General features: G+C 37.2%; 1 protein-coding gene and 1 pseudogene across 1 annotated transcript; one reads left to right on the top strand and one right to left on the bottom strand.

Annotated features, from left to right (window-relative positions):
• Positions 1–1,307: 1,307 nt before the first annotated feature.
• On the bottom strand, positions 1,308–6,677 carry LOC122329939 (ubiquitin-like modifier-activating enzyme 5). Its single transcript, XM_043226651.1, is given in 13 exon segments — positions 1,308–1,924; positions 2,648–2,754; positions 2,847–2,922; positions 3,171–3,306; positions 4,356–4,483; positions 4,670–4,774; positions 4,927–4,951; positions 4,953–5,009; positions 5,093–5,179; positions 5,688–5,797; positions 6,059–6,142; positions 6,239–6,284; positions 6,381–6,677. Coding segments are annotated over 13 exon segments (1,188 nt in total). The 5' UTR covers positions 6,530–6,677; the 3' UTR covers positions 1,308–1,846.
• A 378-nt stretch (positions 6,678–7,055) lies between these two features.
• LOC122330212 lies at positions 7,056–20,727 on the top strand (annotated as a pseudogene).
• Positions 20,728–21,273: the final 546 nt, after the last annotated feature.

Raw genomic sequence — 21,273 nt, 5'->3', positions numbered from 1 at the left:
ATAGTGCAATGATCTTGTGGCAAAAGGTCATAGTAATGAAGCATGATTCATTGCCAAATATTACTTATAAGCTCGAGTACAAATTGAATGACTTGGCTAAAGTTCAAAATGTTGGTTGCAAAAAATATAACTACCTTTTTAGTATTTCGTACGATGTCACTGTGCGTCAATGTATCCGCTTCTTCCAAAGCGCTTTTCACTTGCATGGTACAAAGCTTTTGGAAAAGCTGACGTGTGACCAATTTCAGACGATTATTTTCAGATGTCTAGCAAAAGTCAAGCATAATGAAAGTTTACATTATGTGAGAATTGCAATTCAATGCTTAGTTTTTAAATGTAAAATATGTGGTTCAGGTCTCGGCTCCCTCCTGAGATCTGTGAACTGCTTCCTGTCATGCAAAAGTAACTTTTATCATCAGAATTCAGAATTGTAAATTGCGCAGCATTACTGAAGGACAGCGGTCATGTATAGCAATACAAAACACTATAAAATCATATCAAAATACAGGTAATAAAGGCTGATTTTATTGTATTCAGTATTTTATTTATTGTGTAGGCGTCACATTTTTAAGAAGCATTTAAGCGGTTCAGCACCACAGAACTCAGCATGTGCAATAATTCTATTTGTTGTGATGCACAGTGACCGTGTCTGTATGTGTTGTTTAGTTTATACAGTGACTGTTAATCTGAAAAGATGCGTCCCATATGACTTTTGACCCATATTTTTGTATTTGGAAATGGTACTGCTTTTTTTTTTTTTTTTTTTTTTTGAACTGTGTGAATTGTCTCTGTGAAATACCTTGCCATATCGCTTCTATCTAGTTTTCATGGTTACCCGTTTACTTAGGAGACGTGTATAATGAAAAATGTAAAATACTAAATAGATGCAAAACAGTGGATATGCCGAACTCTAATTTTGAGCGTCTTGCAAATACTTGTGGGTGCTTAAAACTATTTGGAACGGTGCTAAACGTGAATCGCGTAACGTGCCTCATTTTTGTAGCGAAATTATCTTTGGACTGTTGGAGGCTAATTATGTCATCATTTACTTCCATTAAGGTTTGTATTACATCACGTTGTTGTCGTCATACAATTTCCGGTCCTTTAGAGATGTTTTTATACACTGCCAAATGAGGTCCGTTTTATACCCAAATTCCTCTAATGCGCACGATCCATGTACAAAATATTGTTTATTGTCTGCCAATAAATGCATAATTGAATGAAAATAAGAGTCGCCGAGATTTTGACACCTATCGCAAGGCTTCTTCATAATGAAGTAGTTTAAATGCAGGAAAAGCAAAATGGAATGTAACAACAATAAATGTATTTTTATTTGCATTATTACAATGTCATACCATTCGACAAAGCAGTCAGAATCGGGCCGATGATGAAATGTCTGAAATATTCATGTGATGTTCTTTAAAACGTCTGGCTGGGGCGTCTACAAGCACGTTCAGATTTAGACGCGAGGATAACATTTAGATGTGTGACTGAAGTTGTAACCGTTTCTGTCACATAGCTGTTAAACAGTTATTTAAAAAAACAACAACAAAAAAAATCTTTGAGATTTGTTCTGTAAACCATTCTGTGACAACCGTGAAACATTAACATCAGCAGTATTAAGACTTTCGGTTGAAGTAAACCTGTAAACATCTTGAGTGTTACAGGCTGCTTGCAAAACCAGTATAAATAAAAAAAAAAAAAAACACTAAACCCAAGCTCATTCATTATGAGACTTCGGATGTTAAATGTAAGTACAAAATAATGAGTTTGTCTTTAGTGTGTGTGGGAAAGTTTAGTTTCTTCCGAGTTCAAGGACGTCATTTTCCTTTTGTTTGTTGTTCCCTTACATCTTTCTCATCTGAGCCATTAGCTCTTCTAAACTCTGATCCGTTTCCTCCACCGTCTCCCCTGATGCTCCATCCTGGCAAAAAACAAAGAACACATGTATTACACATACACGGTAATTAAGAGACGATATAATTGATTAATTATAACTATTACCAAGGCTGCATTGCATTAATAAAAAAAGACTAATTGTCAAATATTATTAACTTTTAAAATAAAATGTGAAAATGGCATTTATTTGTAATAAAAATCTTTTGCAACATAAATGTCTTTCGATTTTGATTAAAGCATCCTTGCTGAAAAGTATGACTTTATTAAAAAAACGAAATTTTAAATGTTATTATTAATTATTTATCAGGTAAATGCTTTTTTTTTTTTTTTCACAGGAAGTTTGAGCTATTATTATTAATCATATTAGCATCTAACCCAAACCTGCGCTGTCAAACGTTTAATCACGATTAATTAGATCCGAAATTGTCCAAAGACAAAAATGGGTATTGTTTTGGTTTTAGGATAACTTTGATGAAAGGTTTTGATCCTTTTCAAAATGTTGACTACTGTATAAGCACACACACAGGTTTTGGATTTGAAAATACTTCCATGTATATATTTATATTCATATAATTGATATTATTTATACATTTTGTAAACACTTAAACATTCTTAAAGGTATAAGTGCATGTGTGGGTGTATAAATGTACACAGTGCACACTATGCAAACAAACACTTTTATTTGCCGCTACTAAAATATTATAAAATGCAACTTCACTCTGTTGTGTTAGAACTCAGTGGCTCGTACTTTCTCAGGTATGGTGTAGGCTACGGTAATGCCCTCGGGCAGATCTGGTACCGGTCCTGATGCGTCCTGAAGCTCTGCCTCTGACACCTCAGACACCAGCTCAATGCCTGGCAGGAAACAACACCGTGTTCAAGGTTACATAACATTTAAAGCTTTCTCGTTTTATGAATGAGGAATGTGATGTGCGTGGAATGCCAACCCCATTCATTGTCCTCGTGCACCACTTCCTCTTCTTCCTGTAATACTTCCTGCTTTGGTCGCTCTGCTTCTTTTTTCTGGAGTAAGGAAGGAATAACACGTCACATACTGGTAGTATTAATACCAACTGGTTATCATAATATGCCTTTTTACATCCTAGATTGCACAACGTACAAGAAACAGTTGTTGTTACTAATTAAGGAAAAATGTTTTGATAATTAACAATGTTCTGGTTAAATAATATTTATTAATCAATAAATCTCCCTTTGAATGGTACGGCAGTAGTACATAAAAATGAGTATGTTTGTATTTGTAGGAGCGTCACCTTGTACTCGTCCTGCTGTCGTCTGCAGTGTCTGTCGTCACACTGTGGGTTGGCCTTCATTGTCATGCTTGGGAAGAAATCCTGCATGGCATTGTAGCCCAGGTAATAACTCACGGTCCCAAACCCCAGCAAATACCTGGAACACAGATAATTAAGTAAAATGAGTTCAATAATTTAAAAAGAAATTTTTAAATAATACATTTGCTTAATGTTACTTTTTTAAAAGAAACTTGGGAATGGGGAAAAAAAAAAACCCATTAAAATTATTTTAATATTTTCATGAGCTGATATTGTGGTTAGGGTTCAGGACAGCCGCCTCCCAACTGAAAGCACCCGACAAATTTTATTTATATATAAATTACAAATATTTTGAATATTACTGTGGGGTTTAATTTGACAATAAAAAATCTATGACTTGAACACTTAAGATCTGAATGCCTTTTAAATGTGTTTTTTTTTTTTTTTTTTGGTTGTGAGACAGCAGTTTGCACCAGTTCTGTAGAATAGCCCACATTATATGGTAAGGTTAAGGAAGCTGGTATAGTGGTCTGTTGGCATCTCCACGTGGTTCTGTTTGGTACTGCAGCTTGACTTGTTAGAAAACGATCTAAGCAAATGTGGCATAATATCTTTCCCCTCACGGTTTTTGCTGTTGTACTGTATACATAAATTTTTAATTATGAAAAAAAAAAAAAAAAAAAGCCTTATCTTTTACCTTCTTGGTAAAACCCTTTCTGTGAAAATATAGAATGTAGCTTTCTGTGAATAGTCCTCAAACTTGAGCAGTTATTTTTATTTAAATTGTGACGTCTTAATATTTCTGGACTAAATCAAACTGTGATGCATGTTAAAATTGTCAGATGTGGCACCCATGCAATATAAAACGTATGTTTTTTATATCATGTATGGATCAGTCAAGTGCAGTGCTTCAGTCAACTAAGTGTTGGTCTTAAAATATTTCTAACAATTTAAAGTTTATACTCATGAATACTAACGGCTTGCAGAAAAAAAAGAAAGGGCATGTTTTTAGAATGATACTAAAAGGCCTTTTAAATGCTAAAACGTCTAAATTATCACTCATGCAGTTAAACTAGACCATGGAAATTTCTACAGTATGCTTTATCGATATTAAAAACAGCATGATTTAGTCTGTGCTGAATCATCAGGATTGCGATGAAGTCTTACTTCAGGACATTCTGCACAAGGAGCCCAGCGACTACTCCCATTGTGGTGGGCAGACTGGCAGCACAAACCCCATCTCTCTTCAGTGTCTTCTCGTCGATATTTGCAGCCACTACGAGAGGAGGTGCACACTGACACACACACACACACACACACACACACAGATCAATGTTTCCAACCTAACTGACACTTGGCAGAAATTACCAGTGTTTTATGGTTTATGGCACAGACGAGAATAAGCATATGAAATAGTTTTAACATTACAATTCATATTCAAGACACACAGCATGTGTTTTGGGAGTGTGAGCGCGTCATACAGCGAAACAAGCAGTTTCTCCAGGGACGATGAGCTGGATGTGTCCAGAAACGGCATTCTCACTGACGCCTGACTCCATCCAGATCCGACCCAGCTCATTACATGCCTGTAGGAGAGAAACAAACCAGCAAATAGCTGCAGTGACTTCGTGGGAAATTAAGTTAAATATTTTCAAAAATATAGAAAAAAGGATTAAGGATTAAACATATATTTGTATATATTAAAATGAGTTCATACGGTCAAAAGCCAAAAGCGTACAGTATTAATAGCCATCCGAGCCTCGGTTGTCAACACAACTGAGGACCAAATCCACAGGCTTCCCCTCCTCAAGTCCTCCATGGCTAAAAACACAAAAGCAAACATTTTTTTATTACAGCCAAATTTAAAAAGGAAGGAAAACTGAGAAAAAAAAAAAAGTGATCACCTAATGCGGTCCATGAAATGCGTGAAGTTGTCCATCGTGGTGATGTTGTAATTGTGGGTCTCAAAAGCAACATCTGGATTAATGTTCCTATGCAGGAAAACACAGTAGTAGTATATTTTATCACGTCAGCATCTTAAGCTCTTTTCACAGCAAAAACAATAATACAAAAATCAAACAAGCACAAGTTGTATTACACAAGATTTTTTACATTAACGTCATAATAATTTAAAACCTTCCTGGCAAAATTATATTAAATTCTTTTAAGTGAGTTTGCAGGAAAACTATTAAAATGGGAAATATCAACTAAATTTCACATTTTTAATCCACTTCACATTTAGTTAAAATATAAATGGAGAAAAAGGAGGTTAGTGAACAAATAAGGTTAATGCAGATTAACCTAGTTTTTGAAACCATGATATAATGTTTTGCGCTTTTATTTCTTTAGACTTGACTAGAAACATCTTGATGCTAACGAAACATTTCTTCTTATTATCAATGATAAAAATATTTATTTATTTGAATCTCGTATATTTAACGTTGCTGTAAGACTATAAATGTGGTGAGTGTCACTTTTGATCATTCTTGCTATATTTACCTAAGAGTGTGTTCTGCAGCCTCAACTTTACTGAGCCCTGCCTGGTGTGGCTGGAAGAAGAGCCGGTTCATGTTGGCCAACTCCACCTTATCATAGTCGAACAGCAGCAACTGCAGGGAAGAAATCACAGACACAGCAAAAAGAGGCATGACAGTCTGTTACTGCAGAGCCAAGGCATGTCTCTGGGGTTATGCTGTTGGCTTCCCTCCTGTACTCAGACTGGAAACACACGCTAAAAGAATGCACCAATTGTACATTAACGGCGCATTCCACAGACAGACAAATCTGTGCGTCTTTACATTTGGTTGATTTGTGCTATGCATTATTCGATCTATATATTGAGGAATGAGGATAAAGGTGCATTACCTTACCAATGCCACATCTGGTGAGCATTTCTGCAGTGACACTCCCACTCCTCCAACTCCCACCACTGCCACAGCATACGAGCGGATTTTCTGAGAATGACAGCAGGTGGATATTGCTCATCTAAACACGAGCAAGCAGTTATCATCAATACACAAGTGTCAGAAATAATAAATACGCATGTTTACCTCGTAGTCTTGAACTATGCCCATCCTTTTGAGTGCCATTAGACGACTGCGAGATATTAAATAGAGAATTTAAGTGACTTTAGTCTCCCATACGTTCAAAAAAAAAAGTAGTAAATAAACACAGCAACGTCAAAATGCTCACCTATATGGGTTCGAGTCTACGACTTCAGCACTCATTTTATCAATTTTTGGTCTGAGGTGATGTTCAGCATCACTTTGCTTCTGTTTGGATTTAATTAGTTCGTTTTCTAACTCACGGATTCGCAGCTTCAGTTCCTCAACGGTTGCCATTTTTTCTTTGCAATTCCTATACCGTAATAAGAGCGAGTTGAAATTATCCGATGGGGAAAATAAAGCACGCCAGCGATTAAAATTAATGTACACGTCCGCACTGTTAGAAATCAGCTGGCGAAGAGTGTGTCTAGATATTGAGCCCGGAGTGAAACATAAAACTCACAGGAACGAAAGTTCCCCCAGTGAACGAAGTTCCCGCAAATTCGTACTGGTTTAAAACATAATACACCACGCGATAACGCATATCATACTACAGTTTTGTGAACCAATTAAAATTAAAGGATTTGATTGAGTAAAACAACTTCTTTACGAATCGCGCGCCTCTTTGTGTAACTATGGAAACAGCCTAAAAACGCGGTTAGTATTTCGAAAGTAATTACACTTACTTCTAAATGTACATAGAGTGAAATATTAGTCGAATTTAACTATTTCTTGAATTTGTGACAATACTGTCCTCCAGTCCTGTGGGTGGCGGTCATTTTGAATTATTTCTCCCATTTTATCAAAGGAACAGAAGTGAAGCGGAAGTTATTTTCCAGAGCTGATGGCGCGAATGACTGGAATACGGTTCCGCAGTCATATATTTTCAAAATAAAATACAGGCAGATTAGCAAATTAATGAGCTTGCTGCTTTATGCAATACTTGTTCCCATGTGTTTCTGTGGAGAAGTGATACAAACTAAGCTGAAATGAGATTTATGTCTTTTAGAAGTTCCTGGTAAACAAGATTTTGCTCGGTCTCGCTGTAAGTCTTCATTTGTTATTATGAGCGTTTGTTTTGGTTGTTTTATTTTAATGTTAAAAAAGGCACAAAATAGAGTACTTTAGAGCTGCATGAGAGTTCTAATGTTTGACTTTTGTCTTGTTGGCCTTGTTTATGAGAGAATCAAAACAATCTGCAGTGAGAAGTCGATTCGAATAATCAGTTTCCTAATTATAAATAGAATCCGGTTTTTGTTCGATCTCTGCATTTAATTGCTATTTACTTTGTTAAACCTAATAAAAATAAAAAATACAACATGCCGTGTTTATACTGTATATTACACTACAGAATACTAATGATTAGCAGACGTTTACATTGTTTAATGATGTTAAATCCTTGTATGTTTCTTTCCATGTAATGTAGGTCATATGCCACCATGTCAAAAGACAACAAGGAGGCATATATTGTGAAATTTGTTGAACGCAATGGACAGAAGAGCGATCTGGCTCTCCAGGCCTATAAGGTGACCATAACATATCTTTCTTGTTAATATATGTCATTAAAGACTAACATATCATGATATCCTAAAATAACCTTAATGGTTCTACTTGACGTTTTTTTGTTCATATAATTATATGCTCGTCTACAGGCAATAGTGGAACTGCAGTCAGAGAAATATGTGCAGACGTTGGGTGAGGAAGCTGCTCTTGAGCTGGACCACAATGACAAGTCCCTGTTTGTTTTCAGTGACTTCACCAGCAATGCGTTTGATCACTGCAGGAGGGTGCGTTTGTGGGATTTTTTCACTTTTGTAGTGATAAGCAGTTGGCCACTACCAATTCTTTATTGTATATTTACATAAAATGTGTGTGTGCTTTTAAGATCTCAGTTAGTGATAAACTTTTTGAAAAAAATTTTTCTCTGTAATCCAAGTGTTCATGTAACAGGAAACAATAAGTCTCTCTAACTAATAAATTGGTAAATGAACTAAGTGCTGGCAGGTTTAATACTATAGCTTACACTACCAGTCAAAATTCTTAATGTTTTTATTTTTTTATTATTATTATTATTATTATTATTATTTTTTGAAGATTTCTTATCTGTTCACAAAGGTTGCATTTGTTTGATCCAAAATACAGCAAAATCACTAATATTGTGAAATATCTTTATAAAATAAAAGCTTTCTATTTGCAAATGTTTTTTTCAAAGCTATAATTGAATAAACATAGGAATTAATTACATTTGAATATATATTTATATAGAAATCTGTTACAAAAATATTTAATAATTACTGCTTTTGCTGTATTTTGGATCCAAAAATGCAGAAGAGAAATTCTTTAAATTCTTCAAAAAAACTTTATTGTGTTGTGTCTTTATCGTGTTCACAAAATAAACACTGACACTTAATTAAACACTTATAAAATATATATTTATTTATATTTTTGTCAGGATAATCTTTGCCAAAAAGTTTGGTAAATGACTAACCTAACATTTTTGTGAAACAAATATTTCGTAACATTAATGTGACTGTCAGTATTCTTGCATTGTTAATAAACATGTTACAAAACTGTATGTTTTGCAGCTGGGATGCAGAATCGTGAGTCCTCTGGTAGTGCTGTTTTGTCTGCAGAAGCAGAGATGCGTGCCCAAAGCAGAGCAGCCTGTGTACAACATGGCCATGGCTGATGTCACCGTTTCCTGCACCAACCTTGACAAAGAGGCACGGGTAAGGAAAAAAAACATTGATGATTAAGTCTAATATACAGTTGTTTCTCCATCTTTGCATATAAAGTGGGACTGAAACAGTAAAATACATTTGTAAGAGGTCGTTCTGTTGTTCTTGTAGAGTGAAGTGATGGATCTTGTCCAGCTGATGGGTGGACGGGTCTACCGTGATCTCAATGTATCTGTTACTCACCTGGTGGCAGGTGAAGTAGGGAGCAAGAAATACCTTGTGGCTGCAAGCCTTGGGAAGCCCATTTTTTTGCCCAGCTGGGTGAAAGCATGCTGGGAAAAGTCTCAGGATAGGTAACGTCTGTACTGCAGTGTAGTACTATGGGTATACTATGGGATATCCGTGCACATCGTTTTTTTTTTTTTTAATTCACACATCCATTTAATCTTCAAACAAAATACCTTCTTTTCACAACATCTCTTCTTCACCCCAACAGTGTTTTCCATCACTCTGAACTGAATATGGAGGACTATCAATGTCCAGTACTGAAAGGCTGCACGGTGTGCGTGATGGGACTCTCTACTGTGGAGCGTAAAGAGGTTCAGAGGTTGTGTGACCAGAATGGAGGCAAATACACAGGGCAGCTCAAGATGAATGAATGTACTCACCTCATTGTCAGTGAACCCACAGGTGACCCCATTATCTCCCATTAGTATGTTTTAGGATACAGTCCTAGCGTTCTCTTCACTCCAAAACATATGCGTTGCATTTCAGGTCAGAAGTATGAGTTCGCCCGGAAATGGAACGTATACTGTGTGTCACTGCACTGGCTGTTTGACAGCATCGAGAAGGGCTTCTGTCAGGATGAGAGCAGGTATGTTGTGGAGCGTGGAAAGAAGAGGGCAGAGGAGAAGCCGGGAAGACCCAACACCTCCACTCCTACAGGACCCAACAGGAGCAAAGAGGGTAAGTAAAACACTTTTGTCGTTATGCTAGAGTCACAATTTGTCATACATTGTTTTGAGACGAAGGTTTACACGTGTATGTATTTCTTTGTATCATTTGTTTTGTGCAGAAGGTCCCTCACTTTTGGGATTAAGCCATATTTCCAATATCAGTATGAATGTCAATGAAACGGCCCTCACCACAGCAGGAATCAGCCACATAGAGACTCCTGATCCAGTTGATTCTTTTGACATCACTGTTTGTCGAGTTGATGACCTGTTGGATGGCTGTAAGGTCAGTTTGTCTTAAAACGATGCTTAAAGTTATGCATTTGGGACATTGCCTAATCCTAAGGATTAAGTGATATCCTTTGAATTTTGTGTGAATTTAAATGTTGAATCTGGAAGGAAAAAAACTTCAATCATTGACCCTTTTTCACTTTTTTTTTTCCCCCTTGCAGTTATATCTATGTGGCCTATCAGGAAAGAAACTGGAGAAACTGCGGCGGATGGTGAACTCTGCTGGAGGGCTGCGCTTCAACCAACCCAGCCAAGACCTGACACACATAGTGATGGGTGAACCAGACCAGGGTGTCAAAGTCTTTCTTGACAAAGCCACTCACAGGTCAGTCTAAATCCATGTCAAGGTAACTAGTTGCAGAATGCAAAAGGTAGTGGTGTGCTATTACGTTATCATTGCAGACAATATGTAATTGTTGTTTTAACAATGTGAAATTATAGAATGCGTGACGTTACATGAAGTCTAGACTAGTGTGTGTGTGCGCACATTTAGAGTGCGTTCTTTCACTGCATGATTCAGTTTATTAAAATACATTTAGAATGATGAAGTGTCTTTCAAAGAAAGCCTGTTCATTCAGCAGCCATGTTTGCAATGCCTCTTTATTCTCTCAAGAATATCAATCAATCAATCAATCAATCATTTTTATTTATATAGCGCTTTTAACAACACAGGTTGCATCAAAGCACTGTACAGTATAATGACAGGGATATATAGTGACGAGTGACCAATTTCTTATTAAATGCAGAGACGGTCTCTGTAGTCAATTCAACGATAGTCACTAGAAGTTAAGTGTCCCCAACCAAGCAAGCCAGAGGCGACAGGGGAATAGGGAATCCTGCAATCTAAAAGGGGCCAAGACGAATAAATAGGGCTGAAGCCCATCTAAAAACTGTCTAGAAGCAATACATGGTGTAAATACATCTTCATACAATTCGGATGAATACAATAGCTTCTGGTGTTTCATCTGCATTTGATACTGATTTAATATGCTTGGTAACACCCTAAATGTTTTTCTATTCTAATTCACTGATTAAATGTAAGAATGCATAATGCATCAAAGCAAAAAGACTCTATAAAAGCAAAAAAGGCCAATAAAAGGTAAAAGTCTATTTAAAATAGTTTAAAAATATACATTTTGATCAGTGTGAACTATGCTCTTCTCAGACCCCATATAGTGACCTTGCAGTGGTTGCTGGACAGTTTCTCCCATGGTTCCTTGCTCCCAGAGGATGCCTACTTTCACCCCTCCTTCTTGCCTCCCGCCCCGGCCGCTGTTGACATGCCTGCTCCTCATAAAGCTGCCCCTCGGGCCTCCAGACCACCTGTAGCTCCTCCTCCTGCCCCTAGTCCAGGCCGCCAAGCCAGAGCAGAGGAAGACCTGCTCTCGCAGTACATGGAGAATGACCAGACTGTGGGTGAGTTGATAAATATTTAAACCCTGCTCTGACTACACCTGTCCGTCACCCTTATTCTTCCCTGCCTGTGTTTCCCGCAGTGGAGCTGCCTCAGGCCACTAATAGTACCAGCAGCAGGCAGAGCGTTTTGCTTCCAGAGCTTCCACCTGCAGTGAAGGACTCCACCGTGGTTGAGACCTCAGAGGGTGGCCTTTTTGCAGGGAAGCGTTTTATCTTGGTTGGTTTTGGAGCTGAGGCTGATGCGCAGCTCTCAGAGCTAGTCATGGAAAACTCTGGGAAGATCTTGGTTGGCCGCTCGAGAGCTGTGGCACATTATGCTATCGTGCCACTGCTGGGCTGTGATGTGGAGGCCACAGTAGATGAGGTTGTGACAGATACTTGGCTGGTAAGAAAGTTAACGTTTGAGTCTATGCGCAGGCAGGATCATTTTTGTGATTTTTATTTATTACTAATGTACTGTGTTTGTGTGTGTTCAGGCCATGTGTGTGGAGCAGCAGTGTGTTTTGCCACTTGCCTCTCATCCTCTGTTCACTCCAGTAGCTGTGAGAGAAGGCTTCTCTCCTCTCAAAGATTGTGTGCTGTCTGTCAGTCAGTTCACTGGAGCTGAGCGGAGTCTCTCATTCAGCTTGCCAAACATCTGGGAGCGAGGTTAGATTTTTGCTCACAGTTGTGTGTATCTCCTCATAGGGGTGTGTGATAGACAAAAAAATAATATCTCAAAATGTTTTCTTGGATGGATAATGAGAATTAGACAATATTTTGCTGAGTGTTGTTATTGTGCTAATATCTTGAGGACCACCATAGACAGCTGTCTTCTAAAGTTTTAGTTCACACTAAAAAAAATATTTTTCAAGAAGCTTAAATTGATTTTTAAGTGCATTATTTATGAGTCACACAGCTGTATCTGAAGTGGCATGATGTATTATGGAGTGCACTCCTTACTCAGTATTTCTCAGTATTTCTTTTCCAGGACAAATATCTAAACATCCTTAAATCAAGATGTATTTACTTGATCCAAAAGTAAAGTTGAACACTATCTTTTTTCTTAAAAAAAGGAAGTAAGCTTATCTTTAAAGGGGTCATGAACTGAGGTACCAATATTACCCTTGATAATTTGAGATACAAATTGTGGTTGTACTATTTAAAACCATCTAGTAAACATCCAACTTATAAATTATGATCTTTTTGATGTTAAAGTTTTGATAACATTATAAAACCTCAGAGAAGAGTACAAAATAAAAAGGTAATTTATGGCCCTTTAAAAAAAAAAAAAAAAAGAAGAATTTATTCAATTTATTCAATTTATTCCATACATTTTTCTTTACTTGAATTTTTTGTAAAAATAGCATTTTAAAGCCCAACTGCAATTTTATTATTCAGAATTATAAGCATTTATAATAATTTTTTTTTAAATTTTTATAACCATTACCTTTTTCTGAGCTAATCTAATGTTTTCCTATTTCTCTGCCCTACGATCTGTCTCTAGTGTTCAGGATTACTTTGTGCGGACTGCTAATCAGAAAAAAGGAATGCTGGCCAGCACTCATTTGGTACTCCAGACTCCTGAGGCACAAAGTACCAGGCTGCTCAGAAATGGGGTCTACCTGCAGTCACAATCCGCTGGGTTTTAGAGTCAGCCAGAACAGGGAAGCGTGCTGATGAGGGACGATACCTGGTTGACCAGCCTCCCACTCCAGGTCAGTCCAGAAGTAGATTTATAATGGACCTTAATCACAAGTGCCCATCAAAGCAGTGTATCTATTCTTAGTTGATATTCAAAAAATCACACTCTTAATGCGTTATACTTTCTAAGATTAAAAACTGTGGCAATACAAATGGATACAAGTAATATAAATAAATGAAATAAAAAAATGTAGCTACATATTTACTATAGTAAAACTATGGTTTGTAAGGGTGTTTGTTTCAAAGCATGTATGAAATATGATCAGTAACAAAAACATTAATGAAAGATGAACTTGACTGCGGGAGGTTAGTTGGAAAATAGATTTTTGTTATTTTTCAATTTGCACATTTGGAAGGGAAATATATTAATAGGAACATTTCATGATATGTGACGTAGGCCCAAACATCCTCCATTTTGCATTCCCCACGTAATATTGTAGAAGGACAAACACCTGTTATAATAAATAAAAAAGGCATGCTACAGTAATACTGCAGAAAAAAGGAAAGTGTGGATTCTTCCATTAACTTTGGTTTTGATTAGCTTCCATTAGATTGTGTTGCTTAAGATTTGGATATAGGAAGTGAAATCCTATGATGGAGTTCCGATTTTAAGCTTGAAATTTTTAAATTGTATAAAGTCAGTCAAAATGTATATGTCATCATATACCACTTGGACACCAAATATCACTCTTTCCTTGTTATTGTACATAGAGAGAACTGAGGACAGTTTTGTCGGAGCATCTCAGAAAGACCCACCACCACTTCGCATCTTTCAGCGCTCTCCAGAGCTCCCACCACTGGGCCCACAAAACAGTGCTGCCATCACCCCTCTGGACATGGCTCGCTTTCAGAGCCGCACTGTCCGCTCAGCAGTCAGGAAGTTGAGACAGGAAGAGGAAGAGCACACAGATGTTGCCACCCCAGGACAGGAGGACGCTAAAGGAGCCCTGCAGAAAGACTCTTCCCTCCAGCTAGACACTCCTTCTCGGTTCCTGAGCAGAGACAAACTCTTCGGACCGCTGTTTAACACAAAGGTGAGCTGGACATAGGAAGAGATCTAATATTAAGTCCAGAAAAATCTTTGCTTGGTTTAGGTTAAAAAAAAAGTCAGAGAAGTGACAGATAAAACTAATGTTTATGTTTTGTAATATGGTGACATGTTTGTGTTGTAGGATGTGTTTGACCATTTGCAGACTCCTGGTAATAAACCTCAGCAAAGTCAGGGGCTGAGACACCTCTGTCAGAGGTCATTGAGAGGAACCAAAGTTGCAGTTGCCAACAGCAACCGCAGCCATGTCACAAATCTCGCAGCCATGACTGCCAGTCCACAACTGGGAAAAGAACCTGAACCTGAGGTACACACACTCGTAAACACACAACCTCTATGTGTGTATGGATATATATACAGCTATGTCTCTCTCTTGCAGGTGGAGCAAAGTCTGCAGCTCCTCTCAGTGGGGTGGTGGTGTGTGTAAGCAAGAAATTAAGCAAGAAGCAAAGTGAACTCAATGCAGTGGCCGCCTCACTAGGGGCAGAATTCAGGTATATACCAAATCTCTCTAACCTCTCATTTTGAGTGAGCCTGTCTAAAATTAATAGTGCCGTTTGAGATTGAGACAAATTTGAGATACAAATTTGGTTTTAGCTAAAGGTGGAGTTTAATGCATTTCCTCTCTCTTATAGGTGGTCATGTGATGACTTGTCACTCACTACATCTACCAGGTAAAGTAGGAGACAACAGTAAAGAATACAAAGCTGTCAAAGAGAGAAGACTTCATACAGTGTCACAACACTGGCTACAGGCTGTATGTACACTCTAAATACATGTCTCACAAAACAGGGTCTCTGTGTTAATTCTGAATTTATACAGACGATTAAATATCAGTGCTTAATTTTTTGTATGATCTCTGATGCAGTTATTCAGGATTCTTTAATTAATGAGAAAAGCATATACAGCATTCATTTGAAAGACATATCTATTATAACATAAAATGTTTTTACTATTTTACTATTACTAGCTGCTTTCCATTACCCTTCAGACACCAAATTGAAAATAAGCCTAAAGGAAATGCAATTTCCCCATATATTACAAATAGGTTTTATTTTTTTAAGCAGCTTAAAAAAAGCTTGTCACGTGGCATACATAAGTCATATGATCATTCTTCAATGTACCATAACCTTCAAGAAGCACTTCATATGTGGTCGCTCTCTAGTATAAGAGACATTCTTTGCCATTAATGCTTAGACAAGTTAAACTGCACAAGTCTTTGGGTGTTACGGCTGCAACACGGCTACCAAAGCTAATCACAGGCACTCTCGGCACATTTCAGAAGTGACTTTATATTGAATTTAATGGCTGGTGTAGTGGCTTGCGATATACTTACCAAAATCTGTGTCCATGAATTATCATGAAAGAGAAGAAAGTTTTGGTCACATCGGTTAGTGCATATTCTGTCATTTCACTAAATTTTACTAAATATTGCTCAGGTTTTGTACATATGTAATGGAAATGCAGGTACTTTTAATCAAGTTAGATTATATTTATTGTTTGAACATGCAACAAAGATGTGAACTATTATTTATTATTACATACTGAAAATTCATTTACACTTTTCAGTGTGCAGATGAGCAGAAGCATGTGTCCGAGTCACTCTACCCTTTTACATTCAATCCCAAAATGAGCCTCACCATGAGTCAGATGGCAGATAGCACTCAGAGGTCACCTCCTCTATCCACCCCCCGCACCAGACTCAGGGCTTTTACAGAGAATGAGGAGACCAGGGTGAGTGATTTTATGCCTGGCACTGCCCAACCCATACTCTTTAGTCCAATCAGTATAAAGCTTTTTTTATATGCTGTAACTTATTTATTAATTTTTTTTAAAGTTTAGTCCTGTTGACAGCATCACAGACCTCTCAACCCCTCAGCGTGTCAGTGTGGGAGAGCCTGAGAAAGATCAGACTGCCAGCACTGAAAGAAGTAAAAAGTCTATGTTGAAAAATGTCTATGTTGATCCAAATCTCTGACTGACCCAGTCACAATTCAGTGCTCGTTTTCTCTCTTCATTCCTTTTTCTTATCTGCTCCCTCCCTCAGATCTCACAGAAACACTTGAGATGAGAGAGAGCCTTCAAAGGCAACTTCAAGAGATCATGTCTGCTACTAAACTGACCAACGGTCGTCGAGCCTCCTCGCGGTTGGCCAGAACAGGCTCAGGGGGACTAGACTCGCCCCACACCCCGGACAGCCTGGGGCGAATGGGAAGACGCAGCCGCACTTTAGAGGCCCTACGGTATAAAAACAAGACTTGCTAGAGTGCTCTCTGATCCAATCACTCTCTTGAAGCTTGTAGCGTCTGAGAGAATACAGAAGTGTTCTTGCTCATTTGCTGGTTATCATCACATTTTTTTTCTCATCGTGAAAGATGATTTTAAGATTGCATTATAAAAGACTGTGTTTTGGCAGAATGTCTCGTCAAGTAGCTGTGGACCTGAATACAGAGCCTTCTCAGAGTGAGCAGATCGTGTGGGACGATCCCACCGCACGAGAGGAGAGAGCTAAGCTGGCTGATAACATGCAGTGGCCTGGCAGCCCCTCTCAGCACTCAGAAACCCTCACCATCATCCCACCGCCCCTCTCCGACCACACAGCCAGGGACTCTATGACTGACTCCGAACTTGTAGAAATGGGTAAAAAGAAAAATTCTTTACATTTTTAAAAAATGTCACACTTTTGTAATGCTTCTATTTACATTTTTTCTTAACGTCATGCTCACCAAGGCTGTACTTATTTGATTAAAAATAATACATTTTAGCCATTTAAAAACTTTTTTTAATCTTAAATAGTTTCAAATGAAATTTATAGTTGTAAGGTTAAGGCAGATTTATTTATTTTTTCCCTCCTTCAACAACTGACAAATAAAATTAGCAGAACTATGTTTTTTTTTATTAATAAACATTAAAAATAGTTTAAAAAAATGTAAAAATAGTTTTTAGATGTAACAATATGAACTTACACGATACAGCATTATTGTGATATAAAGACCATGATGCAATGTTAATTGCAGTATTTTAAAAAAGAAAAGAGGCAAGTGAAAATTTTGAATTCTGTACATTTTAAAGTTAAATTATTCTATCGAATACACTGTCAGAGTTCATATTTAAGACTTTATAAAAACTGTCAGATATAGTCAGTTGACTTACCTGCACTTTAAAGGGCCCTCTTTTTATTTAATATACTGTTTGTGTAAATGACATTGACAAGCAATAATCTATATTAACTATTATTATTATTATTATTATTATTATTATTATACTAATAACAATAATAATGGCAGTTGCCATATATTGTAAATAAATTCCATTTAAAATAAATGAAAATGAATGTTTCAGTAGTTATCCATTTTTTCTTTTACAGTAGGGAAATTACAATACTAATTTCTACGCTTGAAAGAGACATTTTTAATTCGGACTGCAGTAAACGTCTACTAGCTGTCAGCACTTTTAAGATTTTATTTTGACAAAATAACCTTCTGGAAAGAAGTAAAATGGCATTAAAATTTTCTGATTCAACGTTTCTGACCATTTTTCAGCTGCTTTTGAAGTCATTGATGCACAGCTGAAGCCAAAGGTGAACGATCTCCAGCTGACAAGAACCCTGAAGCACCTGCTTTTGCTTTCCCACCTCCCTTCCACAGGTATATGTACTCTCTCGCTAAAGGTCTGACTTACTTTTGGATGGATTTTCTTGTGATTTATGATATTTTTCCTATATAAATATGCTTATGTGTTTTTATTCAGTTTAATAACATACGCTTTGATTTTCCAATCTGACTGGAAATGCAGCTTTCCAAAAGTGCTTTTATTTCACCAGGAGTAGCATGTTTTAAACAGGCTGTCAGCAAGTGACTGGCAGCAAATGGCTACTTTATGCAGGAGTCATTAAACCATTCATTCAGCTAATTTGTTAAAAATGCTAATTTATTCATGAATGAAACTATTGTAATTGAAACAATATTGTGCTGCAATTAACTAAGGGAGAGCCATTTTCCGACGCATCCTGGTCAGGATTTCTATATTGCCTAAAATATCTAGGTTTTGGTTTTGTTAGCATGCAGACTGACACCGGTTCCTTATGTTTTCAAAGCAAGGTACTTTTAAATCAAAGCAATACAGAAATCCCGGCAATGGACATGTTCGGGAAAAAAAATGACACGATGGTCACCCTAAATTTATTGAACATTGCATCAACAGTAGTTAAAAGTAAATTTCTTCTAAAATATTATGAAACAGATTGAAGAAAAGAAGGAGGTCAAGGATCCTCCACGATTCTTGCTGTCTTCATTGAACCCACAAGAACGCATCGACTACAGTCACCTCAGAGGAGCTAGGTTAGTAAACAAGGCAACCTAGTGCCTCCCATCTTCTACTTTTTAAGCATAATGGAATAGAACAAAATGCAGGGGCCCTAAGATAAAAAGTTAGCTTTTGTGGTAGGAAACCTAATGAAACGCACAAAACAGCACCATGGTCAAAGATAACAAAATCTTTCCATAAAAGCTCTCATTAAAAAAAATGTGTGTAATATATGGCTATGTATGTTACACACTGCTGTCCACATTTACAAGGTCAGTAAAAATGTTTTTTTTTTCTTTAAGAAATTAATACTTTTGAGCTAGGATGCATTGAAATGATCAAAATTGACTGTGGGAAAAAAAGAAAAAATATCAGTTTCTGCAATTTATTTATTAATATATGTATACATTGCTAATAATTCAACATTTTTTCCTAAATATATATTAATAAGAAATGCAACAAATCAGCATATGATTTTAGAAACATCACAAGAATGAAGACTGAGGTAACGGCTGAAAAACAGCTGGAGCAATGGCAAAAAAAACCCCATTTGAAACCATGTTTTACTCTGTATTTTTAATATATTCAATTGTTGTATTCCGTAACTTATTGTTCTCTATTTGATGCGTCATGTTTGTGTCCATGTGCAGGTGGCGTTGTATTAGAGAAGCAGAGTTTTGATCCCAGCTGCACTCATGTGATTGTTGGTTATCCTCTGAGGAACGAGAAGTATTTGGGCCGCTTATGGCAGCAGGCAAATGGATTCTTCACCGCTCGTATCTGGAGGCCTGCCGTGAAGGACACTTCATAGAGGCAAGTGTCTGCATTCGTGATCAGTGTCTTTCAATGATAAAAAGACGATGTCGTTCATGTCCTGTGTGTGTATTAGGAGGAGCAATACGAGTGGGGCAGCAGTTCTATTCTGGATGCTCTCCCATCCATCAACTCTCAGCAGAAGAGACTGGCACTGGCAGCCCTGAGATGGAGGAAAATACTACAAGGCGGCTCAAACAAAGAGGTACACGGTGTGTTTTGTTTAAATGAGAATCATGCAAGCGCATAGGGCAGCATCTAACGCTGTTGACATGCAGGGTGCGCTCGGAGGCTGGACTGTGATGTTGAATATTGACCAGGCCAGAGAGGCTGGATTCAGGACGGCTGCTGCAGTCTGGGGAGCCAAGGTCTGTTGTCTTTTTTTTTCCTTTTTACTTTTGATTCTACACTGCATACATAAATAACAATTGTATTCCTGTGGCCTTACAGACAGTGATTTCCATTTTCCCCCGACTTCATTTCTGTCTTGTATTAACCCTCTCTGTCCCTTTATAGGTGTTGCCAGACCCTTCCCCTTCTCTTTTTAAAGAGACCACTCACCTGTTTGTGGATTTTAGTCGGTTAAAACCAGGTGATGTTAGAGTGGATGTCAGTGAAGCTGCAGTTCAGGGGGTCAGATGTCTAAAACCGGAGTACATCGCTGATTACCTCATGCAGGTGAGAGATAATGATGACACCTGTCTAGGACAGCACGTTTTGGGGGATTTGTATTTATTTATTAATGTTTTTTACAGCTTCTGTTTTGCTGTTCTCAATGACTATAAAAAAACAAGCGATTTTATTATACAGTAAAAATATAAAGCATTTTTTTCAAATATTAAACAAAATAGCTGCTAGCAGCAGTTATTGGGGTCATATGCACAGCTCATTTACACATTAGGTAATCAAAGGCTGTGTCTTTGCATATTTTGATTATTACGTACAGTAGTTAGCATTTGAAGTGGATCAAAAAAATTCATTAAAGTTGTATTAAACAAGAGCGCTGTCTTACTGCGTTACAATAAACACGTAATATTATTTCCTCATTTTATTTAGACGGCAATAAATTATGTCTTGACAAAATGTTTTCATGTGTGTTTCTATGATGTATGTTCTATGCTGAGGCAACAAGTATGATTTAATAGATGTATAAATTAGCTTCTTTTTTTTTCAGGAGCCTTCTCCTTCAATGGATGCTTACTATCTTCCTGGCGCAGCTACAAATGATCTAGAAAAAGCTCAAGATACATCACGCAAACGAAACCTCTCTGGGAGATGTCCACATTGAAGAAGAGCCGCGTGAGATGAAACGGCCAATTTCAAAATGCTAATGTAATATGTATTTAAGCGATTTTATGCAATTATTACACTGTAGATAATATTTGTCTTGTCAATAAAAAAATTAATTCATGTGGCGAACAGTCATGAATATTTCATTAAAAAAATTAAGACGCTAAAAAAAAAAAAAAATGCATTTCGTCAACTTAAAGCTAAAATTAAAAAGCGAAAAAGTTTGTTTATGTGTTGTGCTAGACATCTTTTGGCTCTGCTGTACTAGCACTTTCTGCCCTGCGGAGGGAGACTTTTTCACATAATGCAAATGTAGTAAGACTTGCTGGTAATTTTGTTGAATTACCATGTATTACTTATTGCACTTGCACATAAATAAAGCCCCTCCCAATTGATGTATGAGTACTATATGCGTGTAATTAGAAATAGACCTATAGGAACGGTTCACCCAAAAATGAAAAATCTGTCTACCTGTACATGCTATTTGACAAATTATACATTGACTATGATGTCTCATAAAAGTCTGCTGCATTGTAATACGGTCTGCTTCATTTTAACCCTTTA

This window comes from Puntigrus tetrazona, chromosome 24 (genome assembly GCF_018831695.1).
Source record: "Puntigrus tetrazona isolate hp1 chromosome 24, ASM1883169v1, whole genome shotgun sequence".
In the NCBI taxonomy this organism is placed as follows: Eukaryota; Metazoa; Chordata; class Actinopteri; order Cypriniformes; family Cyprinidae; genus Puntigrus; species Puntigrus tetrazona.
This window is presented reverse-complemented; position numbering and strand designations above follow the sequence as displayed.